This window comes from Antechinus flavipes, chromosome 1 (genome assembly GCF_016432865.1).
Source record: "Antechinus flavipes isolate AdamAnt ecotype Samford, QLD, Australia chromosome 1, AdamAnt_v2, whole genome shotgun sequence".
NCBI lineage: Eukaryota > Metazoa > Chordata > Mammalia > Dasyuromorphia > Dasyuridae > Antechinus > Antechinus flavipes.
In genome coordinates this window covers 364,512,909-364,536,896 of record NC_067398.1, presented here as the reverse complement: position 1 = coordinate 364,536,896, position 23,988 = coordinate 364,512,909, and the positions used below count along the sequence as shown (strand labels likewise).

The 23,988-nt window shown below is 36.3% G+C and overlaps 1 protein-coding gene across 3 annotated transcripts in view; it reads left to right on the top strand.

Moving 5' to 3' along the window:
* Positions 1 to 23,988, top strand: part of SLC14A1 (solute carrier family 14 member 1 (Kidd blood group)) — a 100,032-nt gene that overhangs the window by 58,697 nt on the left and 17,347 nt on the right. Inside the window, exons 1-6 of one of the 3 annotated variants that reach the window (XM_051969683.1) lie at positions 2,915 to 3,028; positions 4,307 to 4,378; positions 9,875 to 10,031; positions 11,447 to 11,636; positions 14,568 to 14,696; positions 16,275 to 16,461. In XM_051969683.1, coding sequence (XP_051825643.1) covers positions 9,896 to 10,031; positions 11,447 to 11,636; positions 14,568 to 14,696; positions 16,275 to 16,461 — 642 coding nt within the window. In that variant the 5' untranslated portion in view covers positions 2,915 to 3,028; positions 4,307 to 4,378; positions 9,875 to 9,895. Of the gene's footprint in view, positions 1 to 2,914; positions 3,029 to 4,306; positions 4,379 to 9,874; positions 10,032 to 11,446; positions 11,637 to 14,567; positions 14,697 to 16,274; positions 16,462 to 23,988 lie in introns of those variants that run through there. The other 2 variants (XM_051969682.1, XM_051969681.1) reach the window with 2 other exon arrangements.

The following is a 23,988-nucleotide window of genomic DNA, read 5'->3' as shown; positions in this document are numbered from 1 at the left end:
GTCTTTGTTCTAAAGCTTTCCAATAGCAAACCAGGACTGAAAGATTAAATTTGGCCATCTGAGCCCTGCTTGACTACAGGAACATGAACGCTAAAACCTGCTAGACTTTGTGGATTCCTCTGGCAATGAAATCCAAGGATACACCTGCAGTGCCTCAGGCAGTTACATCTAAGAATCAGGATAGAGACTCGGCTTAGAACTAAGGGTGGAATTCCTTGGCCCAGAATGAAGCCCAGGGGGCTAATGGCCTGAAATGGAGGAAAAATGTGAATTGAGATAGCTGGGCAACCAGGGCAATTGGGAGGCATTCCCAAAATGAATAGATACCTTGACCAGCAGGCTTCTGTCTTTAAAGCCTCTGTGACAGTTGTAGGTAAAGGGTAGAAGGATTCAGGAACTGGGGCAGGAAGAGAAGAAAGCGTTTGTCAAGAATACAGACCACCAGCCTGAGCTGTCTGCCAAATGTTGTGAGTAAGGATCCCATTCTGTTTTAAGAGTGGGTGAGTGCACTTCAGGGACTCAGGTTCTGATAGGTGAATCTGCCTCTTACCTTAATAGAACCAGGCTTCCATGCCAGTTCTTCGTGCCATGTCCCATCCCCTACTTTCAAGCTTCCATTTATATTTGTTCTCCGTTTAGACTATTCCAGCTCGCCTTTATATTTCTTCTTCATTAGAATATAATCTCCTTAAAGACAAGAACTTTCTTGGTTTTGTGTATTTCTATCCCTGACTTGGCACAATACCCGGCACACAGTAGATACTTTTTAAATATTTTACTAATATCTATCTGAAGTCCAAAACAACTAAGCAAATTAAAGGGGGACAGAAATTATCTTATTAGCCCTTGGATGTTTGTGAGCAAGGTCACACATGTATGCATGTATATATTTTGGATCAGGACCTGTGATTTTACTGATATAAAGGTCCGGAGGCTCCTATCTATGCAGATCAGCTTGTGCTCAATAACTTACACTTAATGCTGAATTGCCCAGGTTTAGTGACTTGCCCCAAATCTCACGTCAATATGTCTCTGAGGAGTTACTTGCTTTTAGGTTTTCCTGACTCCTAACTCCTCCCTCTTCAGCTCTCTCCACTATCCTTCACTATTTCTTTATATACTATGACAATCATCCCTCTATGCTTATCGAGAGCATTGGATGGTTTTCCAGGACCCCAGGTTCTGGAATTAAATGCTATTATCACCAACCAGGTTTCTTATGTTATGACCAGTGAGAAAGCTGGAGGAAGACAAGAATGTAACTCTACTAAGTGGGTTTCACATACATCCAGTAGTCCCTGTCAAGGTTCCTTCTCCTCTCATATTTTAGGAATGCTTCCCATTTTCAGTCTTGGATTTTCTTTTGAATCTTTTACTTGGATCAAAATGTTGGAAGCGAAGGGCTTGGTGCACAGTGTGACTGCTGTTCCCTGTCGCCCAGCTGCCTAGTCTCTCAGTGATGTTCCTGACCTTCTCCTTGTCCACTACCCCAGCTGCTTCGGGAATGCACAGTATTAAGGCTCCAAGATAGAGTAGAAAGCTTATTACACTTAAAAACAGAGAGCTGAGATTCAGATTCTCCTGTTGCTACCTGTGCGACCTTCGGCATCACATCTCTCTACCTCAGTCTCCTCAAATGTAAAATGAAAAGGTTGAATCAAATCCAGTTCTTTTTTTAATGGGAAATTTTTTTTATTATAGCTTTTTATTTACAAGATATATGCATGGGTGATTTTTCAGCATTGACAATTGCAAATCCTTTTGTCCCAAATTTTTCCCTCTTTCCCCCAGATGGGCAGGTGGACCAATACATGTTAACTATGTTAAACATAAGTTAAATACAATATATGTATACATGTCCATACAGTTATACTGTTCTTAATCCATGATCTCTAACCCACCTGAGAGGATGCCGTCTGGACAGGGATTATTGTCATTTCAGGACGTTTCAAACCAAGTCTGGCCATTGTCCAGTGGGTGGTGCAAGAGAGTTTACTCTGTACAGATGCGATACCGGTGCTGGAGGCTGACAAGGGTTATCACAGTCCCGGCTCTGGTGAGGTAGCAGGGGCCAAAGGAGCTGGCAGCCGCCTGTGCTACAGGCACCTTTTTCATGTTTGTTTTAATTTTGTCCCCATCATGATCCACAGCTGGAGTAAAGACCAGGTGACTGAGGAGGTCAAGAGGTCTGTGTTATGAAGAAGAATGCCACACTCTTGAAGCTGGAGAAGGAAAAAAAAGGGGGGAGGGGGAGGAAAAGAGAGAGCTTCAACTTTGCTTTCAATTTTACCTGGTTAAGAAATGTTTGTCTCCAACCTTTGCAAACATACCAGTTTATCCTGAGACAGGACTGTGCTGCTGGAAGACTATAGGGTTGTGCTTTTCCAGCAGAAAGGTTGTTTTAATCCAAAATTCTGGATTTTCATGAATGGATTGGTCCAGAAGTGTGTCATAGAGAAAATGACACACAGAAAAATTGCCTTGTCTGTCCAGGATCCATCTGGAGAGCAGACTGATCCAAGTAGCAATTTCTGGTTAAAACGGCATCGTATTGGCCTTTTCCCAGCTGGAGTCCAGTGAGAGGGAAACAAATCAAGAGTCTGGAACTCTTTGGGGTGGGAGGGGAAAAGAAAGGGGAAAAGATGGCATGGGACGGGGGAAGGCTGTTTCTAAGACAACAGTCTGGAGAAAGAAAAGATGAAACTTGGAAAGAAAGAAAGCCAACAGAACAAACACCCTAGAAACCCGTAGAAAAGATGGTCCAGTGTCTGGCATGGAGTCAAAGACAAGGCTTAAGGTGGAAAAGTCAAATGACTAGTTCTTCAGCATTTCTTGACCTCTTGTGCCAGGAGTGGGAGGAGACACCGGCCACTATTTATATGCAGAGTTGGGTATGGGATATATAAAAACTGTTAGATGACTCCCTCTTCAACCATATCTGCGGCTACTTAGCACTCTTCCTTTTCAAAGATCCTGCTCAAGTTTTTTATCAGTCACTGCCTTCTGTCCACAAGAAGCCAGAGAATTTGTAAGTATCCTCTTAATGTCTATTATTTTGAGTTTTCCTCATTACTAGGTAATTTCTATTATTATTTATCTGAATGTATTTATTTCCTCCTCCTCTTTTTGAAAAACTGCAGTTTCTCCGTAAGCCCAAATGAAATAGACTAGTTCTAAAGGCAAAGTTCAAGGGACGTAGTAAGTTTCTGGGGATTTTTGTTTTCTTTTAACCCTAACCACCAACTTTTTTAATACAGTTTGAATGTTCTGTTGTTGTTCATTGAGGCATTTTACTTCCTCTCTGGTGTTAAGACAGAGTAGAAGAATAATTTTGCACAAAAGTGACAGAGGATATGTGACAAGGGAATCCCTTTGACTGCTAAATTGTCCTTCCGTGGAATACTGAATTTGGAATCAAAGAGGTGAGTTTGGACCCAGCTCTGCCATTAACTATGTCATTTTGGACAAATCCCTTATTGTCTAAATTTCAGTTTTCTCAACTAGCTGATACAGCTTCAGAATTAGAGTTCAAATGTTGGCTCTGTCACCAGGGGTAAATCACCCTCTCTCAGCCTAAGTTTTCTCATCATAAAATGGGAATAATACAGAATATTCCCAAAAATTTAATGTAGTTTTAACTATTGAGCTAAAAATGAATAAGATTAAATTATCAAAGCTTAAAACTGCATTTTAAAGACACCCTTTGTTAATCACCTACTTCCCAACTTTACTGTGAGGATCAAATGAGATAACATGTATAAAGAATTTTTTGGACTTTCCAGTGCTATTACAAATACTAGATATTATTATTATAGAAAATAAAGAGAGTGAACTAAGTGGACTCCCAAGATCTTTCCAAGTATAAACCTACATATGATCTTACGATGTTCGATGACTTCTGAAATTCCCTCCCTCCCTCTCCAAACCTAAAACAGTGATTCCAGGTTCCTCTGGATTTCATAACATTATCCAGGCTAAAGAAGCTTATGTTCTTGAAATAGTTAAATAGCATAGAAAACTTTACATTTTTATGACTCAATGGGAATAAGTGAGGCACAGGGTATTAGCCTTCCTAATTATGGATTTATGTCTTTTTCTACATGTCCTGTCATGCTGAGAGAGTTTGTTTCACAAAAGCCTATGGAATGGAAAGAATTGTTCTATTACATTTGAAGTCACTTGCTAGGGCAAATCTGATGGTACTTCCACATATATGCAAACTTCCAGATTTTGATTCATAGATCATTGAAAGAAAAGGACTTACTAGGGAAAGGAATACAGGACAATTTCTTTTTTCTTATTCCAGCCTTTGGCTTTAAAGGGAATTGGGCTCCATCTGCTACATCAGAACTGAGAATACCCAAATTAAAGACTATTTGTAAGTACCAAATGGATATCTTAATGATAGAAATTCTGTTCATACTAGAACATGAATATTTGAATATCCCTCATTTAGAAAAAACCCAACTATATGTTAATTATGCAACTGGAGATTTTATTTTAAACTCATCAATTGACTTTGTAACTTATATGTGACACTTGCCTCAAGAGTTGAGAAATGCCAGTCTTCAGCTTTATGGATTTCAAATATACAGTACTATGGAATTGTGAAAAAGATTTGATTGGGGGAAAGCTAGTCTTAATCGCTATTTTGAAGCTTTTCAGTTTCGTACCAACCCAGCAGATGAATTTAAAGAGCTTACTCTGGAACTTCTTAAGGAAGGATGGTATTCTTAGACATAAAGATAAAAAGTCTTCTCCAAAGATAAAAAAGGATTTTAGGCATTTTACTCATTGCTTTTCCCAGTTAACAGACTTTGTCCTATAAGCTAAGTTTTCATTGTTTTCTAATATAATTTAAAATTGTTACTTTTGAGGAAGGAACAGTATCTTGTGGAAGTGTCTAAAAATTATCTGTTATTTGTTGAATGGTTTAAAGCATGTTATCAACAGATTTCATTTAAGCCTTTTACTAGTTTGAAAATGAAAGAATTCCTTAACCTGAGCAACAGGGTGAGAAGCTTGGCAGTGAATAAAAGTTTTCTGAGTATTGTCTTAAAAAAAATTAAAAACAATTGTCTCTCACTTCCAAAAAACCTTTTTTTTTTTTTTTCACTTTTTTTGGTAGACCAAAAAAATCACCATAATTTTGCCTGCTTTTCATATATCTGCATTTGACCACAAGATGGAGACATGACAATTTAGCTTTATTTCTTTCAAGACATAAAATCTAATCTTCAGTGCTAGAATGAAAAAAGTTCCTGAATTCACTGACAATTCATCAAAAAGAACTATGAAATAATATTGGAATCAGAATCTGTTCTTTTGTCATTGCACATTTGATGTGCTATATTAGAATGAAGGGTAGGATCTCAGAGTCAAACAACTCTTGTCATGACCAGCATTTTGTTGGTAAAAAATGTAAGGACATATTATCTTTTGGTCTTGTAGATGACTTGATCAGGAGGTTCTTAGACCCCGTAATGTAAGATTATAATATTTCTACTTCATTCCTGGCATTCTGGCCTCCATCTATATTTTAGCAGAAAGCATGTTTCCTGATTTACATATTTTTTACCCCTTGTCATATGGAGGAAAGGAAGGATGAATGGACATACTTTGAATGGCATTGGTGACACCCCACATAATTCTCTTTGGACAAATAATTTTGGAAACAAAACTTTTGAGGCAGAAGCCCAAGGCACACATCTAAGTTTACTTCTTGTGGATGGGCTGGAGGAACAGGTATGCCTATTTCAAAATAATCCCTTTCTATGGATGATCTTTGGGATCTGGCTTATGGCAGTGTTTATGGGGGAATTCCTGGGAGTTCTTGGCTGATATCTGAAAAATGCTCAAACTGACCCATATCAGTGCAGTCTTTGAATACCTAACACACCCTCTAAAACCAGTGGAAACGAGGTGGGCAGGCTGGGAAATGCGTGCCAGGAAATTTGGGACTCATAAATCACTTTGAGCGAGTTAAGGAAATTCATCTGGGGACAAAATGATTGACTTAATAATGTCTGTAAGTCATTGGCCACCAAGAAGGAAAATCAGACTACAAATGAAAATCATAGAATCATAACTGGTACATAGTATCTTATACACAGTGAGTGTACAGTAAATATCAGGATGGCTCAGTGGATGAATTTTCATGTATTGTCCTTTCCCCTTACTTTCCACCTTCCTAATGCAGTCAAATCTTCTGTAATATTGATTTTTTTTTGCCTTTGGCAATTTAGCTAAGATTATAGTGTCTATAATTGCAATCTAGAATATTGGTCAAATGGTACTGGGTATTACTCAGGTAATGTTTTCCAATTGCCCAGTTAGTATCTAGATTAAAGGGGGAAATAAAGGAACTAACAGAGCCACAAAACAAGTATTCTGATATTACAAAGTTTCTTGGGTCACAAGAAATTGTATATTTTTATTTAAATTGCTGAAATCTATCTTAGCTACAGCCAAAACATTTAAAAGGCTGAGCAATATATACCTGCTCTGTGATATTCCAGTCATCTAGAAGAAATATCTGTAAGACTCTGGAGCAGCAGCAGTTATCTTTAAGAAAGAAAAAAGCTTCCTTCCCAGAGGCAAACTTTAGCAAAAAAATAATAATAATAATAATAAATCTAATATATATCAAGCTGTCAAGCTGAAGAAAAGATAACATGATTTGACTTTTATTTTTACTTCTGTACTTGGACAATTTTTCTTGGCTAGGTTTTTCTTGCCTGCTTTCATTTATACTTCAATTTCCAAAGTTCCAAAATAGCAGAGGTTTGGGGGGCTTTTTCTTTAAGTCCCCAAGTTTGAGAGAATGAATATATTTACTCTGTAATATGCCATATATTTAGATGGCCTTTTAATCAGGGGACAAATTATACTGACTTTTGTCTTTTACCTGTCCTTCCCTTTTAAAATTCTGAATACACAGAAAGCCAGGTTACCAGATTGATCCCCTTTGTCTTGACCAGAGTACTGTGACTTTTGTAAAATTTTCCAGTTCTGTAAAGGACATACTCTATGAGGAGAGGATTACTAAAGAGGAATTTTAACATGTCTCTTCTCTTTTTTTTCCCTGTGACTTGTAAAAACAAGCATTTGAACTCATTTGATGCTAACAAGAAGTAGCTTAATCCTTCAAGCATTATCAAAAGGCACTTTCAAAGTGCCTGTGCCTGGAGAACAACTAATGTCAGTTGTTCTGAAACAAACAAAACAAACAAAATTTTTAAAATGCATATCTTGTCTTCTGGAAATTTGAGTCTAAGACCACCTTCCTTTAAAAATCAATTCAGTTGAATAACCATTTATTAAATGCTTACTATGTCTTCATAGCATTGTACTAAAAACAGACTTTTAAAAAATGATTTCTGCCCTCAAGCAGCTTTCATTCTACTTAAATCAGCTTTATGAAAGAAGCTCAGATTCTAGTGGCTAATACAGTTTCATTCTTTTATCAAAGCAAAATGTGCCTGATCTGTAACTCATCAAGTAATTATCTGTAGTCAATGTGTAAATGTTTAACCCTCCACTGGAAATAAAAGAAAATTCAAAGCCAAAAGATCAATACCGAAAAAATAATAGTGATCAATCCCAAGCATTAATTTCCCCTTAGTAATCCTCTTGTTAGTAAATGCTTTTGTAAATGGAATGATAGGCATCTAAAAGTAACTCTCACAGATTGGCATTGATTAATAGCACCTGTTCCCAGCCTGACCCATGAAAAAAGGTGTCTATCTCTGGGCACTCATCCTGCTCTTGCCCTCAGTTTTCTGCTATCAAATTGTCATCACTGTAACACCCTGATGTTATCTACTGGTCTAATTGTGGTTTTGTACTTTGGGCATTTTCCTATAGTTCTTTTACCATGTCTATGTCATTTCAAAGTATTTTGCTCTTGTCCATGTTTCTTTGCATGCATACCCAAAGTTATGTTATTGATTTTTCCTTAACATGAGAGGTAGTATGGCAGAAGATTGAGCCTGAGCATTGGAGACAGGAAAATCTGACTTCTAAATTTGCCATGGTACAAGTTGTGTGACCCTGGAAAAGATATTTAGTGTCTCATTCCCTAAGTAACTGCCTAGGCTGAAAATTGAATTATAGAAGAGTTGCTTATTCATAGGGAAGTTACCTAGAGTTCTGTATCCCATCTGCCTTTCCTCAACTGCACATTAAAAAAAAATACTATTATCCAACACTTGGTTCATATTATATATATTACCTTTTTGTGTCATAATACTTCATCTCGTCTATATTTATTGTGGCTATGGCCTTGGTCTGCTCTTCTTACACACTAGGATTGGGTATGGTGCTGGCATTCTCATTTTGCCTAGTTCTCCTGGTTATGTGATTGGCGATCTTTTTGGACATTGATCAAGATGATGATATATGATTCTCTTCTTGCATGCTGATTTTGGTTAGGTCATTGGCATTTTTGTACCTTTGTGGTTCGCTTGTTGGCATTTAAAAATATTATTGTTGGTTATATTATCAGTATTCTCTTTTGCTTAATATCCTACTTCTGTGATTAGCATTCACCTTTGCATTTAGTGGGATCATATTTAAGGCATTCTCTTTTGCACATTTAGCCATTTTTCATTATGTTATTACCGTTCCCTTCCTCACACTTATCCTGATTACACAGTATATGCACGTTTATTTTGGTTGGCACTCTCATTCTTTTTTGCATAATTTTCCTAGTTATGATTTTGCTCTTGTTCTTTGCATACTTCTCCTGGGTAAGATGTTGAAGTTTTCCTTCTGTGTGATTATCTGGGTTATATTATAGGCATTATCCTTTGCACATTTGTTTTCTTTATGTCATTGGGTTTTCATTTGAATACTTATCTTAGATGTATTTGGCATTCTTCTTTTGTGCGGTTCCATGGATTTGTTATTAATATTTTCCTATGTCATATTTATCGCAATTATGCTCTTGGTATCGGCTTCTTGCATTCTTGTCATGGTTATTCCATTTGTATTCCTGTTTTATTCTCACCTATGTTATCCACTTTCTTTCCTTCTGTCTACAAAACTCTTTGGATGTAAGATGTTATTGGGTTATTTCATGGACTCAAATAGTCAACAAAAACAGCACCAACATAACAACAGCAACAACATAACAACAGCAACAACATAAGTCAAATACAAGTTCAAATAATCACTTGTCCTTTTGACTTTCAGGGAAGGGAATCTTCTTTAGAATACTAAAAGTGTATCCTACTTAACATATTGGAAAATATGCCTGAAAATTTGTGCCTAAATAAAATTTCAATTTATATCATTTTTGAGCTGTTTTAAGGGAGATCAGGATCTCTGGTTCCCTCAGTCAATACTTTTGCAGAATAATCAATCCAAATGCAATACTGATGAACACATGCAAATTAATCTGAGTTTTATACATTGGGATATTTAAAAATCTTTTTCATTTAAAACTTTTCATTTAAAAAAGACCTTTCTGGAAAAAAAGAAACTTAAACTAAGAAAGTTTCCTTTCTTAGTTGAGGTAAAATTTAATTATTTTCTGCATTTTTACCCATCTCTAAATTGCATTAATGTTATGGCAACTCATCCCTGTCCTTGAAAGCACATTCCTTATTGTACAAGCAAAATCATTCCTGGCAGGTATCCTGCACATGAGAAATAACACAATTAAAGAAGGCCTGCTCTTCTCCATGTATCAATGGGATTTTGGTGACAGGGTAAATTTAAGGGACCCTCTTCAGCTTTATTCTCTTTCAAAAGGAAAATAGTGGTGCTTTCCTTCCTGAACATCATCTCATTTTTCAAGCCCTAAACAAGCTGATCTTCCAAAGACACATTTACAAATGGAAATAATAATAAGCTCTCCTCTTTCTTTAAGGAGCCAGGGCAAGTAATAACCATGGAGGATAACCCCACTGTCATTAAGCTAGACACTTCAGAAGGAACTGATTCATCATGGCGAAGGAGAAAGTTCATTCCCAGAGCCATTCGCTATGTGACCGGAGATATGAGAGAATATGCAGACTGGCTCAAAGGTATCTACCTATATCTGCTGTGGGACATAGTTCTCTGTTTTTTTTCAGCCTGCTTCTCCATTTTATCTGAGAAAGAAACATTCAATGATTCTCCTAACCCCTTTTCATCTCTCACTTTCTTCCCCTATCATTATTTCTCTCTTTTTCCCCATCAACCTTCACTTCCTCTTTCCTGTATGCACCCCTTTCTCTCCCTTTTCCTTCCCATCTAAATCCTTCACATACACAAATAATCTCAGTGGAAGGTCCAATGACACCAAATAAATGATTTTATCTTAAAGTCTCAATTTTCTTACCTATAAGGGCATGATGTTTATAAGGATCCATCTACGAAATGATAATGTTTCCTCTACTTACCTCCCAGAAGTCTTGAAAAGTATTATATGAATGTAAATTATTATTTAAGAATATCTTCTCCCTCTTCCCCTCTTCATTCCTATCACAGACTTCCCCAAACTCTACTACCTCAACTTTCACTGCTGAGTCTATAAGTTATTGTTCATTCATTTTCAGTCATGTTCAGTTCTTCATGATCTCATTTGGGGTTTTCTTGGCAAAGATACTGGAGTTCCATTTCCTTCTCTATCTTGTTTTACAGATGATGAAACTAAGGCAGATAGGGTTAAGTGACTTGCCCGGGGTTTCAGAGCTAGTAAGTATTTGAGGCCAGATTTGAACTCAGCTTTTCCTGGCTCCAGGTCAAGTACTCTATCCACTGCATTATCTACTTGTCCTTACTAGGAGCCTACTATGTGCCAGGAAAAAACGCTAAGCACTGTGGCTACAAAGAAAAGTAAAAAATAGTTCCTGCACTACAGGAACTCAAAATCTGATGAGGAAGCAACAGAGGGAAGGAAGGCACTAGCATGAAGGGAAATCAGGAAAGGCTTCTTGTAGCAGACAAGATTTTAGTTGTGATTTGAAGGAGGCAGGGGAAACAAGGAGACAAGATGGGTTATGAGGGACAGCCAGTGAAAATGCTTAGGGTCTAAAAACTGAATATATCATGAAAAGAATCCCTTGTAGTCCAATGTCACCCAGTCACAGAATTTGTGGATGGGATTATAGGATAGAAGACTGGGAACATAGGAAGCAGACAGGTAATGAAAAACTTGAAATGACAGGGGATTTTATATTTGATCCTGGAGGTGATGGGGAGCCACTGATTTATCGACCAGAAAACTGGTATAGTCACACCTAAAATCACTTTGATAACCGAGTGGAAAATGTGGTTCCAGGGCAAGAGGAGGCTGAGTGACTGACCACTTATTACAGATATCACAGGAGGAATTCCCATTTAAGTACAAGCTGGACTAGATGATCAGAGTTCATTGTCCCACCGAGATTACATGAATATAGGTCTTTGCTTTCCATACTTAGCAATGACTAATCTTCCATTTTCTGGTTTCTTTCAGACAAACCTATCATACTTCAGTTCCTTGACTGGATTCTTCGAGGCATATCCCAAGTGGCACTTATTAATAACCCCATCAGTGGGATCATAATCCTAATTGGGCTGCTGGTCCAGAGTCCCTGGTTTACTCTCACAGGGTGCCTGGGAAATATAGTGTCTACACTTACAGCCCTCCTGCTCAAGCAAGACAGGTAGGGATCGTCCACCTGGGTCTGTCCATCTTAACCTTGGTGCGGGTGAGGAAAGAAGAATGGCAAATGAATTCTCAAATGAAGTGATTTTTTACTTTCAAAAGCCCATTGTCTTTCTTAATCGGGATCCAAAATACTATTTCCCCCCTCTTGTCAGAGATATTGGATGTTGTAGCCAAATTATAGGAACTTTTCACATTTCTGAGGCTTTTAAAATTTTAATCTTTTCAAATCAGGAGACCCAGGTTCTACTGCTATTTGTTGTTGTTCCGTTGTTTCCAGTCTTCTTGATCCCATTTGGAGTTTTCTTGGCAGAGATACTGCAGTAGTTTGCCATTTCCTTTTCCAGCTCATCTTACCTTTGAGAAAATGGAGGCAAATAGGATTCAGTGACTTGCCCAGAGTCACACAGCTAGAAGTGAAGCATTTGAACTCAGAAAGTTGAGGATTCCTACACTCCAGACCCAGGACTCTATGCACTATGGTGCCACCTAGCTGCCAAATGTACTGATCGTGCAGACATGAGCATCTCCAGATCTCACTTTGCTGGTCTGTACCATGAGAGGCTGAGAATTACCTCTGAACGTTGCATGTTTAAATCAGACAAGTCTTTTAGACAGCATCTGATCCAGCTCTTTTATTCTAAAGTGAAGAAGCTGAGGGAGATAAATGACTAGTCCACAATCACACAAATAAAGGAGGCTCAATTTAAAACCAGATTTTGACTTTGATTTCAGAGCCATTACTTTTTCTACTATGCCCCCTAACTACCTAGCCTTTAAAGGGTGAATTATCTGGGGTATATTATTAGAATACAAGGTTTATAAGGCATGCTTTTATGTATATAAAAAGCATATACACACTTTATATATATATATATGTAAAAAGCATAGATCTAGACAAGGGATTTCAAAGATCACCTCGTTCATCCCCTTCCATTTTTTCAGTGATATTACTGAAGCCCAGGAAGTTGTGTCTTGTCCTGGCCCCAGTAAATAAAATAATGTAATAAATAATAAATATATAATAAATAAATAAAATAATAAAACATCAAAAACAGGATTGGTACCTAGGTCTCCCTGATGTTAAGGTCAACTCTATATCTGCTATACTACTCTGCTTACATTTACATGTAGATGTATAGACATATGTATTCTCTAAAATGAATGGGCAGGATTAATGAGCTCTAAGGGTCGCTTCCTAGGAAGGTAATAAACAATGATTCTGTGACCCCCATATGTAGATATCACTGGATCAGATGTTGGATCTGCTGGATCAAGTTGAAGGGGGTCTCCAAGGTCATTTAGTCTATCCTTTCATTTTATAAATAAGAAATCTGAGGTCATGAGAAATCCTCAAGATTACACAAGGAATAAAAAATCAGAAGGGAGATTTGATTTTCTTTTTTTTAATTAATTTTTTTAGCTTTTTATTTTCAAAATATATGCATAGATTTCAACATTCATCCTTGCAAAAATCTTATGTTCCAAATTTTTTCTCCCTACCTTACCCCTACCCCCTCCCTTAGATAGCAAGTAATCCATATTTCCACAATTATCATACTGCGCAAGAAAAATATGATCAAAAAGAAAAAATAAGAAAGAAAACAAAAAGCAAGCAATGACAAAAAAGGTGAAAATACTATGGACCCCTTCTCTAAATAATGCTTTTTAATGCATAAAATGTCCTACATTGGATTATAAAGAAAAATCATATTGGTTTTCAAAATATTTTTTTAAAACCATTTCATGAATATCCAGGATAAGAACATTGCTCGATATTTACAACTATAGAATGACATTTCTTTTATTCATATGCTGTTGATCTCTTTCATGTTATTCAAAAAGACTATCCAAATTTTTCTCTTCTTCAAACACCGATCTATTTCTTCTTCATTTACTCATAGCAAACAATCTTTCTGCCTACCTGAGTGAGAAGATTGAGAACCATAAGATTGAGGGAATGCCCTTAGCCTCTCATGTGCTCTCAGTCTTTGAATACTTCATAAGCATCAGTTCTGGGCCTGTCCAATCTGTTATTCTTCTCCCACTTTCCTTTCACAAGCAGCCTACCATTTCCCATCTCTTTGTCCTAGTCATTGATAGCAATACAGGGTTTGGAGCTAGGCTCCTGAGGGTCCTCAATAATAGACACAAATATATAATTAGTACATCAATTGCTTTTGTAGGCTTTTGTGTCCTGTAAATGTTTATGTACCTGATCAGTTCAATTCAGCAAGTATTTATTAAATTTATTTTGTTTTGTTTTGAGCTGGTACCCAGCTTGCTAGTAAGTCCAAGGATACCTCAATAAAAACAAAAACAGCCTCTGTCCTCCAGAACTTGTTTTGCTAAACTGATAATGAAATACAAATAATTTGAGGATGATGCCCGAGGACTCACATAACTGGATATTTGCTCAATTCTAATTTTAAGGAATTATTTTTCTCATCCAGTTTTGCTTTTTTGTCTGTTCTGATGCTCTAAAATTAGTTTAGAATCATTATTTAAAGGAATTTGGAGCAGTTCAGGTGAGAAGTTGGGCAAGTTCTTGCCTTTACTCTGCTATCTTGTCCTGGGCAAATCACTTAATCCTATTTGCCTCAGTTCGTTAATCTGTAAAATGAGCTAGAAAAGGAAATGGCAAATCACTTTCTTTGCCAAGAAAACTTCAAATGAGATATGAAAAGTGACACAACTGTAATGATTGAAAAACAAGAATGTTAACCCAAGATCTCTGTCTCCCAAAGCAGGGTTCTCTCTGTACTACTGAGCTTCTCCCAAAAGGAAAGTTATATTTGGTAGAATGCTGTCCTTGCATCAAACTAGATCATTAGCTTTTGTCCACCACTCTGGGCAATTCTGATCTCTGGGGTCTAACCTCTGTTCCTCCATGTTACAGCCCATCACATACAGTGCCTTTTTCCTGCAGGTCAGCAATAGCAGCTGGACTTCATGGTTATAATGCCACATTGGTGGGAATACTCATGGCTCTTTTCTGCTACAAAGGAGACTATTATTGGTGGCTCTTATTTCCTGTGATTGTCATGTCCATGACATGGTGAGTACAAACTGATTTTAGAAACGCATGTTTCTAGGTAGTGCAGTGGATATAACACCAGCCCTAAAGTCAGGAGGACCTGATTTCAAAGCTGGTCTCAGACACTTAACACTTCCTGGATGTGTGATCCTGGGCAAATCATTTAACTCCAATTGCCTCAGCAAAAGAAAGAGAGAGTGAGAGAAAGAGAAAAGAAATGCATGTTTGGTTTTTTTATTTGCATTGCAAGAACATGTATGCAACTGAAAAAAATTAACATTTAATACTACTGGCTATTTGAGATCATATGCTAAACATTTAGTTAATTTAACTGCTATTTATGCTAAAATAAGTCACCCAATTTTAAGCTCCAAACACACACAAATTCCTATGCGATAGCATCCTACATTATTATATGTATTCTGAATATATATCAAATAGTGCTGAATATATTACATTCCCTTTTGAAGTATTTTAATAACAAGAAAATGGCAAAATACTCATCTTCCTGCATTCAAATTGCCTCAGACATTTCCTAGCTATGTGACCCTGGGCAAGTCACCTAACCCCGATTGCCTCAGTTTTCTCATCTGTAAAATGGGCTGGAGGAGGAAATGGCAAACCACTCCAGTATCTTTACCAAGAAAACCTCAAATGGGATCAAAAAGAGTCAAACACAATTGTAATGGTTGAAAAACAAGAATGTCAATTCAAGTCCTCTGTCTCTCAAACTCATTTGCATATCCAATGTCAAAATTAGACAAGGTTGTCTTGCTTTATCCTGACATGAAAAACTGTGATTTTGCTTGTGGTGAGAACCTCAAGTCAGTAGGACTATATCCAAATAAGGGCCAGGGAACTGCCTAAGACTCAGAGAATTTAAAGGATCGGCATAGTTAGTTAGTGTCAGAAGAAGGATGGAACCCAGGTCATCTTGATTCCAATTCTAGCCTTCTGCCTGCTACCCCTTTGCTGCCTCTCTCCTTCATGCTTATGATTTTAAAATAGAGGTTTTCAGTATTGGAAAATTCCACATGTTGGCAAAGGTCTTAAAACATATGTTTCCATATTGTTTAAGATTTTCAAGGCTTTTTTCAGTAATTCAATGCATTTTTATGAGATAATTTTTCAAGAAAATTGCTTGATTCAGTTTCTTTTCTTCTATGTTGTATGCATGCGAAGGTATTTCCTCTTGATTTTTTATTATGCTATGGAGAGTGTAGAAACCTGTGTCACTCAAAAGTACATGTACTACATCTTTAACCAATCCAAAAAAGAGGGTAAAAATAACTAAAAGAAAAATTTAGCAGGGAGAGGATGTGGGGAGAATATCAGCTAGGAAGTGTTAAGTGTCTGAGACCAGATTTGAACTAAAGTCCTCCTGACTTCGGGGCTGATGCTCTATCCTCTGCACCACCTCGCTGCCCCAGGATTATTTTTTCAATGTAGCTCTCCTAATGCATTTATATCCTCTGTCTAACTAACTCTGTCATTACATACAACTTTGCAGGAATATGTTTGCCAAATAAAGTCAAATCTGACTATATAGTAACTCTCAAGTTGGTCTTTCTGGTTCATTATTTTTGTTTTGTTTTTCAGTCCAATTTTTTCTAGTGCATTGGGCTCAGTGCTCTGTAAGTGGGATCTCCCTGTCCTCACCCTGCCTTTCAACATGGCATTATCAATGTACTTGGCAGCCACTGGACACTACAACCCTTTCTTTCCTACCAAGTTACCTGCAACATCGGTTCCCAATGTTACCTGGTCTCATATCAATGTCCCTGAGGTAAGAGTCACATTCTCTTTTCATATTTCTTCCTTATACAAAATATAGTGAGAGGTCTGTTGCTTTCTTGTGCATGACTATAGGAGATCCTGTATGTTCAAGGTGCCTTATTATCACTTTAAAGTCATCATAATTGCCATTGTTAAGAAATGTTGAAAATCAGGTTCAAAACAAAGTTCTCTTGTAAAGCCCTTTGAGCTAGAGCTCAATATGATGTGAGCCTATTGGCTCAAGGCTAACACCTAACTATGTTATGGAACTCTATCTGAACAACAACAAAAAGAGGGATAATATTCAGAGTACTTGCTTGGAAAGGCAAATATTTTGCAGATTGCTTAAACATTGAGTTGAAGAATGTCATTAAAATTGATCCTTGACAAAAATGAATTTTAGAGCTGAAAGGAATCTTAGTAACTATTATTCCTTCATTCCCTATATCACAGGCATAGTAGATCCACCATCCACCTTTTTTCTTCTATTTCCCTTTTCTCTTTCTTCCAGCCCCCAACAAATATATCTGGAAACAGGTGAACAGCAGAGGGAATTGAGTATTGACCCTGGACACAGGAAGATCTGAATCATACTTCAGAGACTTCCTAGTTGTGTGATCCTTGGTGATTCATTTAATCTCTGTCTCAGTTTCTTCTAATTCCATTTGAATGGAATAACTACTTTGCAGAGCTATTATGAGGACCAAATGAGATAATATTGATAGTGCTTGTCATAATGCTTAGGGCATAAGTAGGGACTTTATAAAAAGTTTATTATATATATATATTATAAAAAGTTTATTATATCATCTGATCCTTACAATAATCCTGGGAGGACAAAGTCCCATTATTATCCCCATTTTGTAGATATGGAAACTGAGGCAAACAATTTAAATGATTTGATTGAGGTCATATAGCTAGTAAATGTCTGAGTCCAGATTTGAACTTAGATTCTCCTGACTCTAATGTCACAGATCTATCTACTGCGCCATTTAGCTGCCTCTAGTATGCTGAGTTTTGAAAACAGGGAAAAGAGAAATAGAAGAGAAAATTGCTGTAAGTAGAACCAAAGGTTGTCAATTCTGGTTCTTCTTAGTATTTATTTGGCAAATGTGATTAAGATCATTGTGATAATTGCAAAGGAAAGACAATTTGATATAAGAAGAAATCAGAGAAAACTTGACTTTTTAACTCACAAGTGTTTGTTTTTAAAAAATTATGAAAAATGTTTTGATAAATTTCCAGCTAAAGATCCCAAGTAGCTATTACCCACACTGACTGTTATGAGTGATTACTTGTCCCCTTTATTAGTGACCTAGAAGGAAATTAAAGAAGAGGATTTCATAAGTATGGGGAAATTAAAAGAAGGAAAAAGAAAAATTCCATGGGTACAATCAGGTTTATAAAACAATCCCAATCTGGGAACCTTCAAAGCTTTGCACCAGTGATTCAGAGGAAACCAGAACTGTCTAAAAGCTTCCCTGGGTGATCAGGTTATTTTCAGAGTAATCCAAGCCCTTAGCTAGAACTGATCAGATATTGGCACTATCCTAAGTTGGAAACAAACTCCCTTTTATATATATATATCTCCCAATCTCCAGTCAAAGCTATTGCTAATAACAGCTCTTGGGCAAAGAATCCAAGGCCAAACTTGATAATACATGCATAAGTTGGTATTTATAAAAAATAACCTTAAGAAAAACAACCACTTAAACAAGCACTCTCTGAACCCAGAAATAACACTTCCTGGTCTGATGTGATAGTTGCCCATTTTTCCCTCTTCTCAACTGAATTTCTCACTCTTAAAGTCATTGTTTCTAGAAGGTCTCTTTTAAAACACATACATGTTTGTTAGAAGGGAAATAAAGGGAAAATCATGGGGAGAAAGAGAAGACTTCTTCTAAGCCTCTCCTATGAGCACATTCATATTAATGAGTATATCACTTTGACAAATTGTTGCCCCTAAAGGAGCCAAGACCTTGATCCTGAGAGGGAAAGGTGCATTAGGAAGGAAAGGAAAAGACAGTGTGGAGATAGGGTGTTGGACCATGGAGGGCAGGCCAAAAGAGAAATGAAGTGCCTGAAGGTACTTAGTAGGAGCAAATGTAGGAAAAATAGAGATTATTTATATTTTATTAATATGGAAACTGAGACCTAGAAAATTTTCCCTGTCCTTTCTAAATTCACTCAGATGGGAGGAATATCCTCCTTAATCCAGGTCTCCTAACCTTCAACCCAGTTATGTCATACTATATTGTTATGTATTTCCCAGAGAGAGCTATTTGCAAGATTCAAATGAGATGATGGACTTTAAGTATCTGGATGATGGACTTTAAGCACTCTGTAAACATAAATGTTTTTATCTAAAGCACTAAATGTAAGCAATCATTAATATGATTATGACTTTATCAAGTATGATTATCAATTTTTTGCCAGTACCAGCACTGAACCAATCCTACTCAATAATGGGTCAGTTTAGGCAAATTCTACCCAAAGACAAACAATTTTGTCAAACCAATTTTTTGGCAATAAATGAATCTGTTTTCTAGCCGTGGGGCTGAATTTTTCATTTTCCCACTAGTCACTTTGCAATAAACATAAAAATGAATCTGTAGGCACAAAATGTCCTTATCAGATTAAGTACTACTGAGGGATAAAAGGAAAATAAAAAGTCAGTTAAACTGCTGTCCAATTGAAGGTGATTTTAAACGATGCTACAATTAGATAAAAAGTTAATTACCATAATTTTTGAAGCTGATTTTTTGCAATATTTAATAATCCCCAATATGCATTCAGTGGTAAATGGGATGAGGTAAGTCAGCCTTGTAAATAGTTTCATACAGCTTTTATGTATTTCTCAGAAACCCATGAGATTCTTCACGTTCCTCCCATCCCCTTCACCCACTGACTTATCAATCTCTGCTAATATTTTAGTAATGCAAAGAATAAGACCATGAAAGCCAGAAAGACCTTTAGAGATCATCTAAGCCAATAGTGGCTCAGCAGATAGAGTGCCAGCCCTAGAATTAAGAGGACTTGAGTTCAAATTCAGCCTCAAACATTTACTGTGGCCTTGTTTGCCTGTTTTCTCATCTGTAAAATGAGCTGGAGAAGAAAATGACAAATCACTCCAGTATCTTTGCCAAAAAATTCCAAATGGGATCAAGAAGTATTACACATGAGTAAAAAATGAGTACAACAATAGACCAGTAGTTCTTAACTTTTTTTCTTTATTTCATGTACGCTTTTGGCAATCTGGTGAAGATTATGATGCTTTTCTCAGAGTACTTAAGTGACTCAAACAATTAAAAACAAAACCACAGGATTATAAAAGAAACCAATTATATTGAAATATAATTATCAGATTTTTTTCTAAGACTTGGAATAAGAGCCCCTGGACTGCTCTTTCACTTTTTACAGATTTACAGTTTTATATTTTATATGTTTATAACTCATATATAAGTCAATAAAAGGTAATGTTGATAAAACATAAGTAAACTTCTTATGCTACTTAATTTTTTTACTTTTAAAGTTCCTTAAAATGCTCTCCATTCCTTTATAGCATGGAAAAAAATCTTGAGCAATTGAAAGCCATAACAGCAGAAGCAGGAGCTCTCGAAGGTCCTTCCAACCTGTAAGGGCTGAGATTGTGAGCCTAGTGACATATCAGTCACCGAGGGGCCAATATAATACAACCAATTGATCAGTCAATAAGCACTCATTAGTTGCCTATTATGTGCCAAACACTGGGGATTTAAGTAGAAAGAATAAAATAATCTCTGCCCACAATAAGTTTGCAATCAAATGAATGAAAAAGATAGCAAATACTTACAAATACATACATAGATAGATATATAGATTATATGAAGTTAATATATATAGCATATATGTGTATATAAGTGTATTTATTACACATATGCATATATATGTATTATAATTATGATAATCAGTTCAATACAAAGTGGTTTGAGAGGGAAGGCACTGGCAGTTGCAGAGATTGGACAGATTTTTAGGCAGAAGATGGTGCCTGAGCCATATCTTAAAGGAAAGGAGACATTCTGCCAGAAATAAGTATGAAATGCATTTTAGAGATAGGAGACAGCCCGTGAAAAGACAATGAGACTGGGCAAGTTGATGTCGTGAGGGTTTTACTGAATTGACAAGTGTAAAAAAGGGAATAATATCCAATAAGGCTATAAAGATAAATTAGGTTCAAGTTGTCTCAATCTTAAAAAGCTAATTAGATACATTTTTATTTTAATTTAGTGGCAATGTGAAGCAGATGGAATTGATTGATGTAGGGGAGTCATATGGTCAGATCTGGAAAAGTACACTGGGTTTAGTCAGGTGGGCTGGATTCAAATTCTACCTCTGACTTTTAATACCTATGTGGACTTTGGCCAAGTCACTTAGGTCAAGTCTTGGTTAAAGCTTCTCAGGGACTCAGTTTTCTCATTTGTAATATGAAGGAGTTGAGCTAAATCATTTCTAAGGCCCCTTCCAATTCTAAATCACAGATCCTATGATTAGACTAATTGAGTTCAAAGATGCTCAATATCACATCTGCCTCACAGTGATAAATTTTTCATCCATAAGATCTCTCAAAGAGTGTTAATCAGTGTTGATGGAAAGACCACCTACATGGATAAAATCATAATTCCCTGAAATAATGAAATAAATAGCTTGGATTTTAGTTAAAGAACCATAGGATGTTTAGACCAATAAACATTCAGTGCTTCCTGTGTGTACAGCTCTATGCTTAGATACTCGGGATACCAAAGGAAAAAACAATAACAATCTGATATCATTGTCTTGGGATTTTAATAGTTAATTCAAGTCAACAGATATTCATAAAGCACTTACTATCAACTAGGTACAGTGTTAGGTACTAGATATACAAAGACAAAATGAAATCATTTCAAGTAGCCTAGCCAATGTGTTCACAGATAAATCAATAAAAGGCAATTTGGTAAGGGCATGAGTACTACTCTTGAGGTTGGGAGTGATCAAGAAAGGGTTCATGTAAACCTTAACACACATAAAAATGCTAACTATTAATATTGCCAGAAAAGTACAGTAACAGAGTTAACTTTCTAAGGATCAGTATATAAAGACTCTTCACCAGTAAGCTGGCCATGCAATAATGAATTCTCTGATGCTGGCAGCCTTGGAAAGAAGAGTACCAAAGGGCCCTCAGGCCTGGAAACCCCCTTTTGCTTCTGTGTTTAGAGAGGCAGAATGACAGTAAAGGGACAAAGGATGCTTAGAAGCACATATCTTTTAAACCATCTGTACAATTTAATTTGGCTTTTGTACTCTGATTGTGAGCTCATTCTCCAATGACCAACAACTGAATCCTATCAGCCTTTGTATCCTCACTTAAAGGAGGAAAAGGAAGGAAGAAAAATGTTGAATTTGGAGTCAAAGTACCTGGGCTGGAAGCCAAGTTCTACCTTAACCTCTTCTTGACCTTGGTTGGGCAAGTCACAATCTCCCTAGGCTTCTGTTTTCTTATCTCTAAAATGAAAGAGATGCACTAGTTGGCCTCTAACAGTAGGATTTTAAGATATCATTAAGTAGGAAAATGTCCTGAAGAATAAAGGAATTAGAAAAATCAGTTTTATTGTATGCTAAAAAGACAACAAGAAACACAATTTAATGGTTCATTTGGTTATCTCATAGTTCAGTGATCATTAAAGTAAATTTGTAAAACATTGAGACTAATTTTAGCTTATGAAACAAGTTGCCAAGGATTTAATTTTATTTTAATTTTTACAATATATTTTTTTCCAATTACATGTAAGGACAATTTTTTAAAATTTGAGTTCCAATTTTTCCCTCTTCATCTCTTCCTTCTCACCTCTCTAAAACAAAAAAAATTTGATATAGATTTTAGATAAATATATAAATAGATGCAATCACGCAAACCATTTTTCATATTACTCATTTTGTCAAAGTAATATTTTATGAAGAATTTGAACTGCCAAATTAAATTAACATATACTTTGATACTTGGTGATTTTACTGCAAAAGTAGGTAAAATTAAGATGGTAATATATGTCTCTATATCATAAATATTTTCTTTGACGAGAGAACTGTGGGACCCCGGAAGGGGTCACTGAAAAAAAAAGTCACAAAAAATTGTATTGTTGGTATTTTAAGTAACAGGAAATGAGTCTTTAATAATATTAGAGTTATTCCTGAATCATCTATTTGTGTATAATCTATCTTATTAGAGCTTCTACTAGGATGTATGTGGTATTCAAGTGTGATGACTTGTTGAGCCCTTATCAGGGCAGCTCATCCACCTCTGGTGTCCACCTGTCATCCAACTCTCACCTATGACTCCAAAAAGCTATAGTATATGCAATTAACCCAGCCCAGGAAACCTCTTTTAGCAGATGGTCTAAACTAGATTAAGGCCTCAAATCCATTAGAGAGTTAGGGGATGTCTGCCCCCAAGTATGGGAAGACATCCCCTGGGCAGAATGGATGGATGAAAATAATTTGTTCCAACAGCCATGGAGGCAACTGAAGCAGGTGCTGTGGAGCATTAGAGTCTGATCAGATATCAAAGATGCCAAAGTTATTTACTGCATCCTGGGCCATTAGCAGGTGTCCTGATTTATCTTGCCACTGCATTTGGATGACTCAAAGAGTGAAGCTGACAACTTTATGCAACCCTGCCTCATTTAAATCCAATTCATGTGCAAGTCAAGATATCATCTGTGATATCATTGGTCTGCTTTGAAAATGAAAGACAAACAGTAAGATTTCCTAGCTAGATCAAAAGTCAAAATTAATATGAAATTTTAAAAAAAAGAAGAAAACTGTTTTAAAAGATAATGTGTGTCACTGGAATAAATCAATCCTGACCTATTCAAGTAAGTTAAGCTACTAAAACTTAAAACTGCATTAAGATTTTTACAATATCCTGAATAGTCCTGGTAAATAGATTGGTAAAGAACTTTATAAAACACTGTGAGAAAGGTTCTAAAAGTATTCTTATCATTCCTATTTTTTCAAATGAGAACACAGAGGCTGAGACATGTTTAGTAACTTACTCAGCATCATATAATTAATAAGTGTTTTATTTGAGATTCAAACCCAATTAACTCAGAATTCTATGCTCTATCCACGATAGCATACTACTTCTCAGTCAGTCATATTTCTTTCTCACAACTGGATTTAGGCTGGTTTTCCAAAACACAACTAGTTCACCTTCCTTTTGACTGTAACCATTTTCTCCCTGTTATGGAATCTGAAATATGACTTTGTTGTGTATAGTTGTGTAATGAGATTGCTTCCAACTAATATAAATTTACTTTTAAATGTCAAGAATTTGTTTCAGTCATAGCTATAGACTTAACTTATTACAGTTTAAAAGTACACAAAGATTTAGTGAAGTTCATATACATGTCATCTTGAAATAATTTAACGTGTGTTTATATATCACTTAACTACCAAGACAAACAGGAAAATAGTCACAAGAAAATTAATCATTTGGTCCCCATCAATAATAGTTCTATTGTGAAGG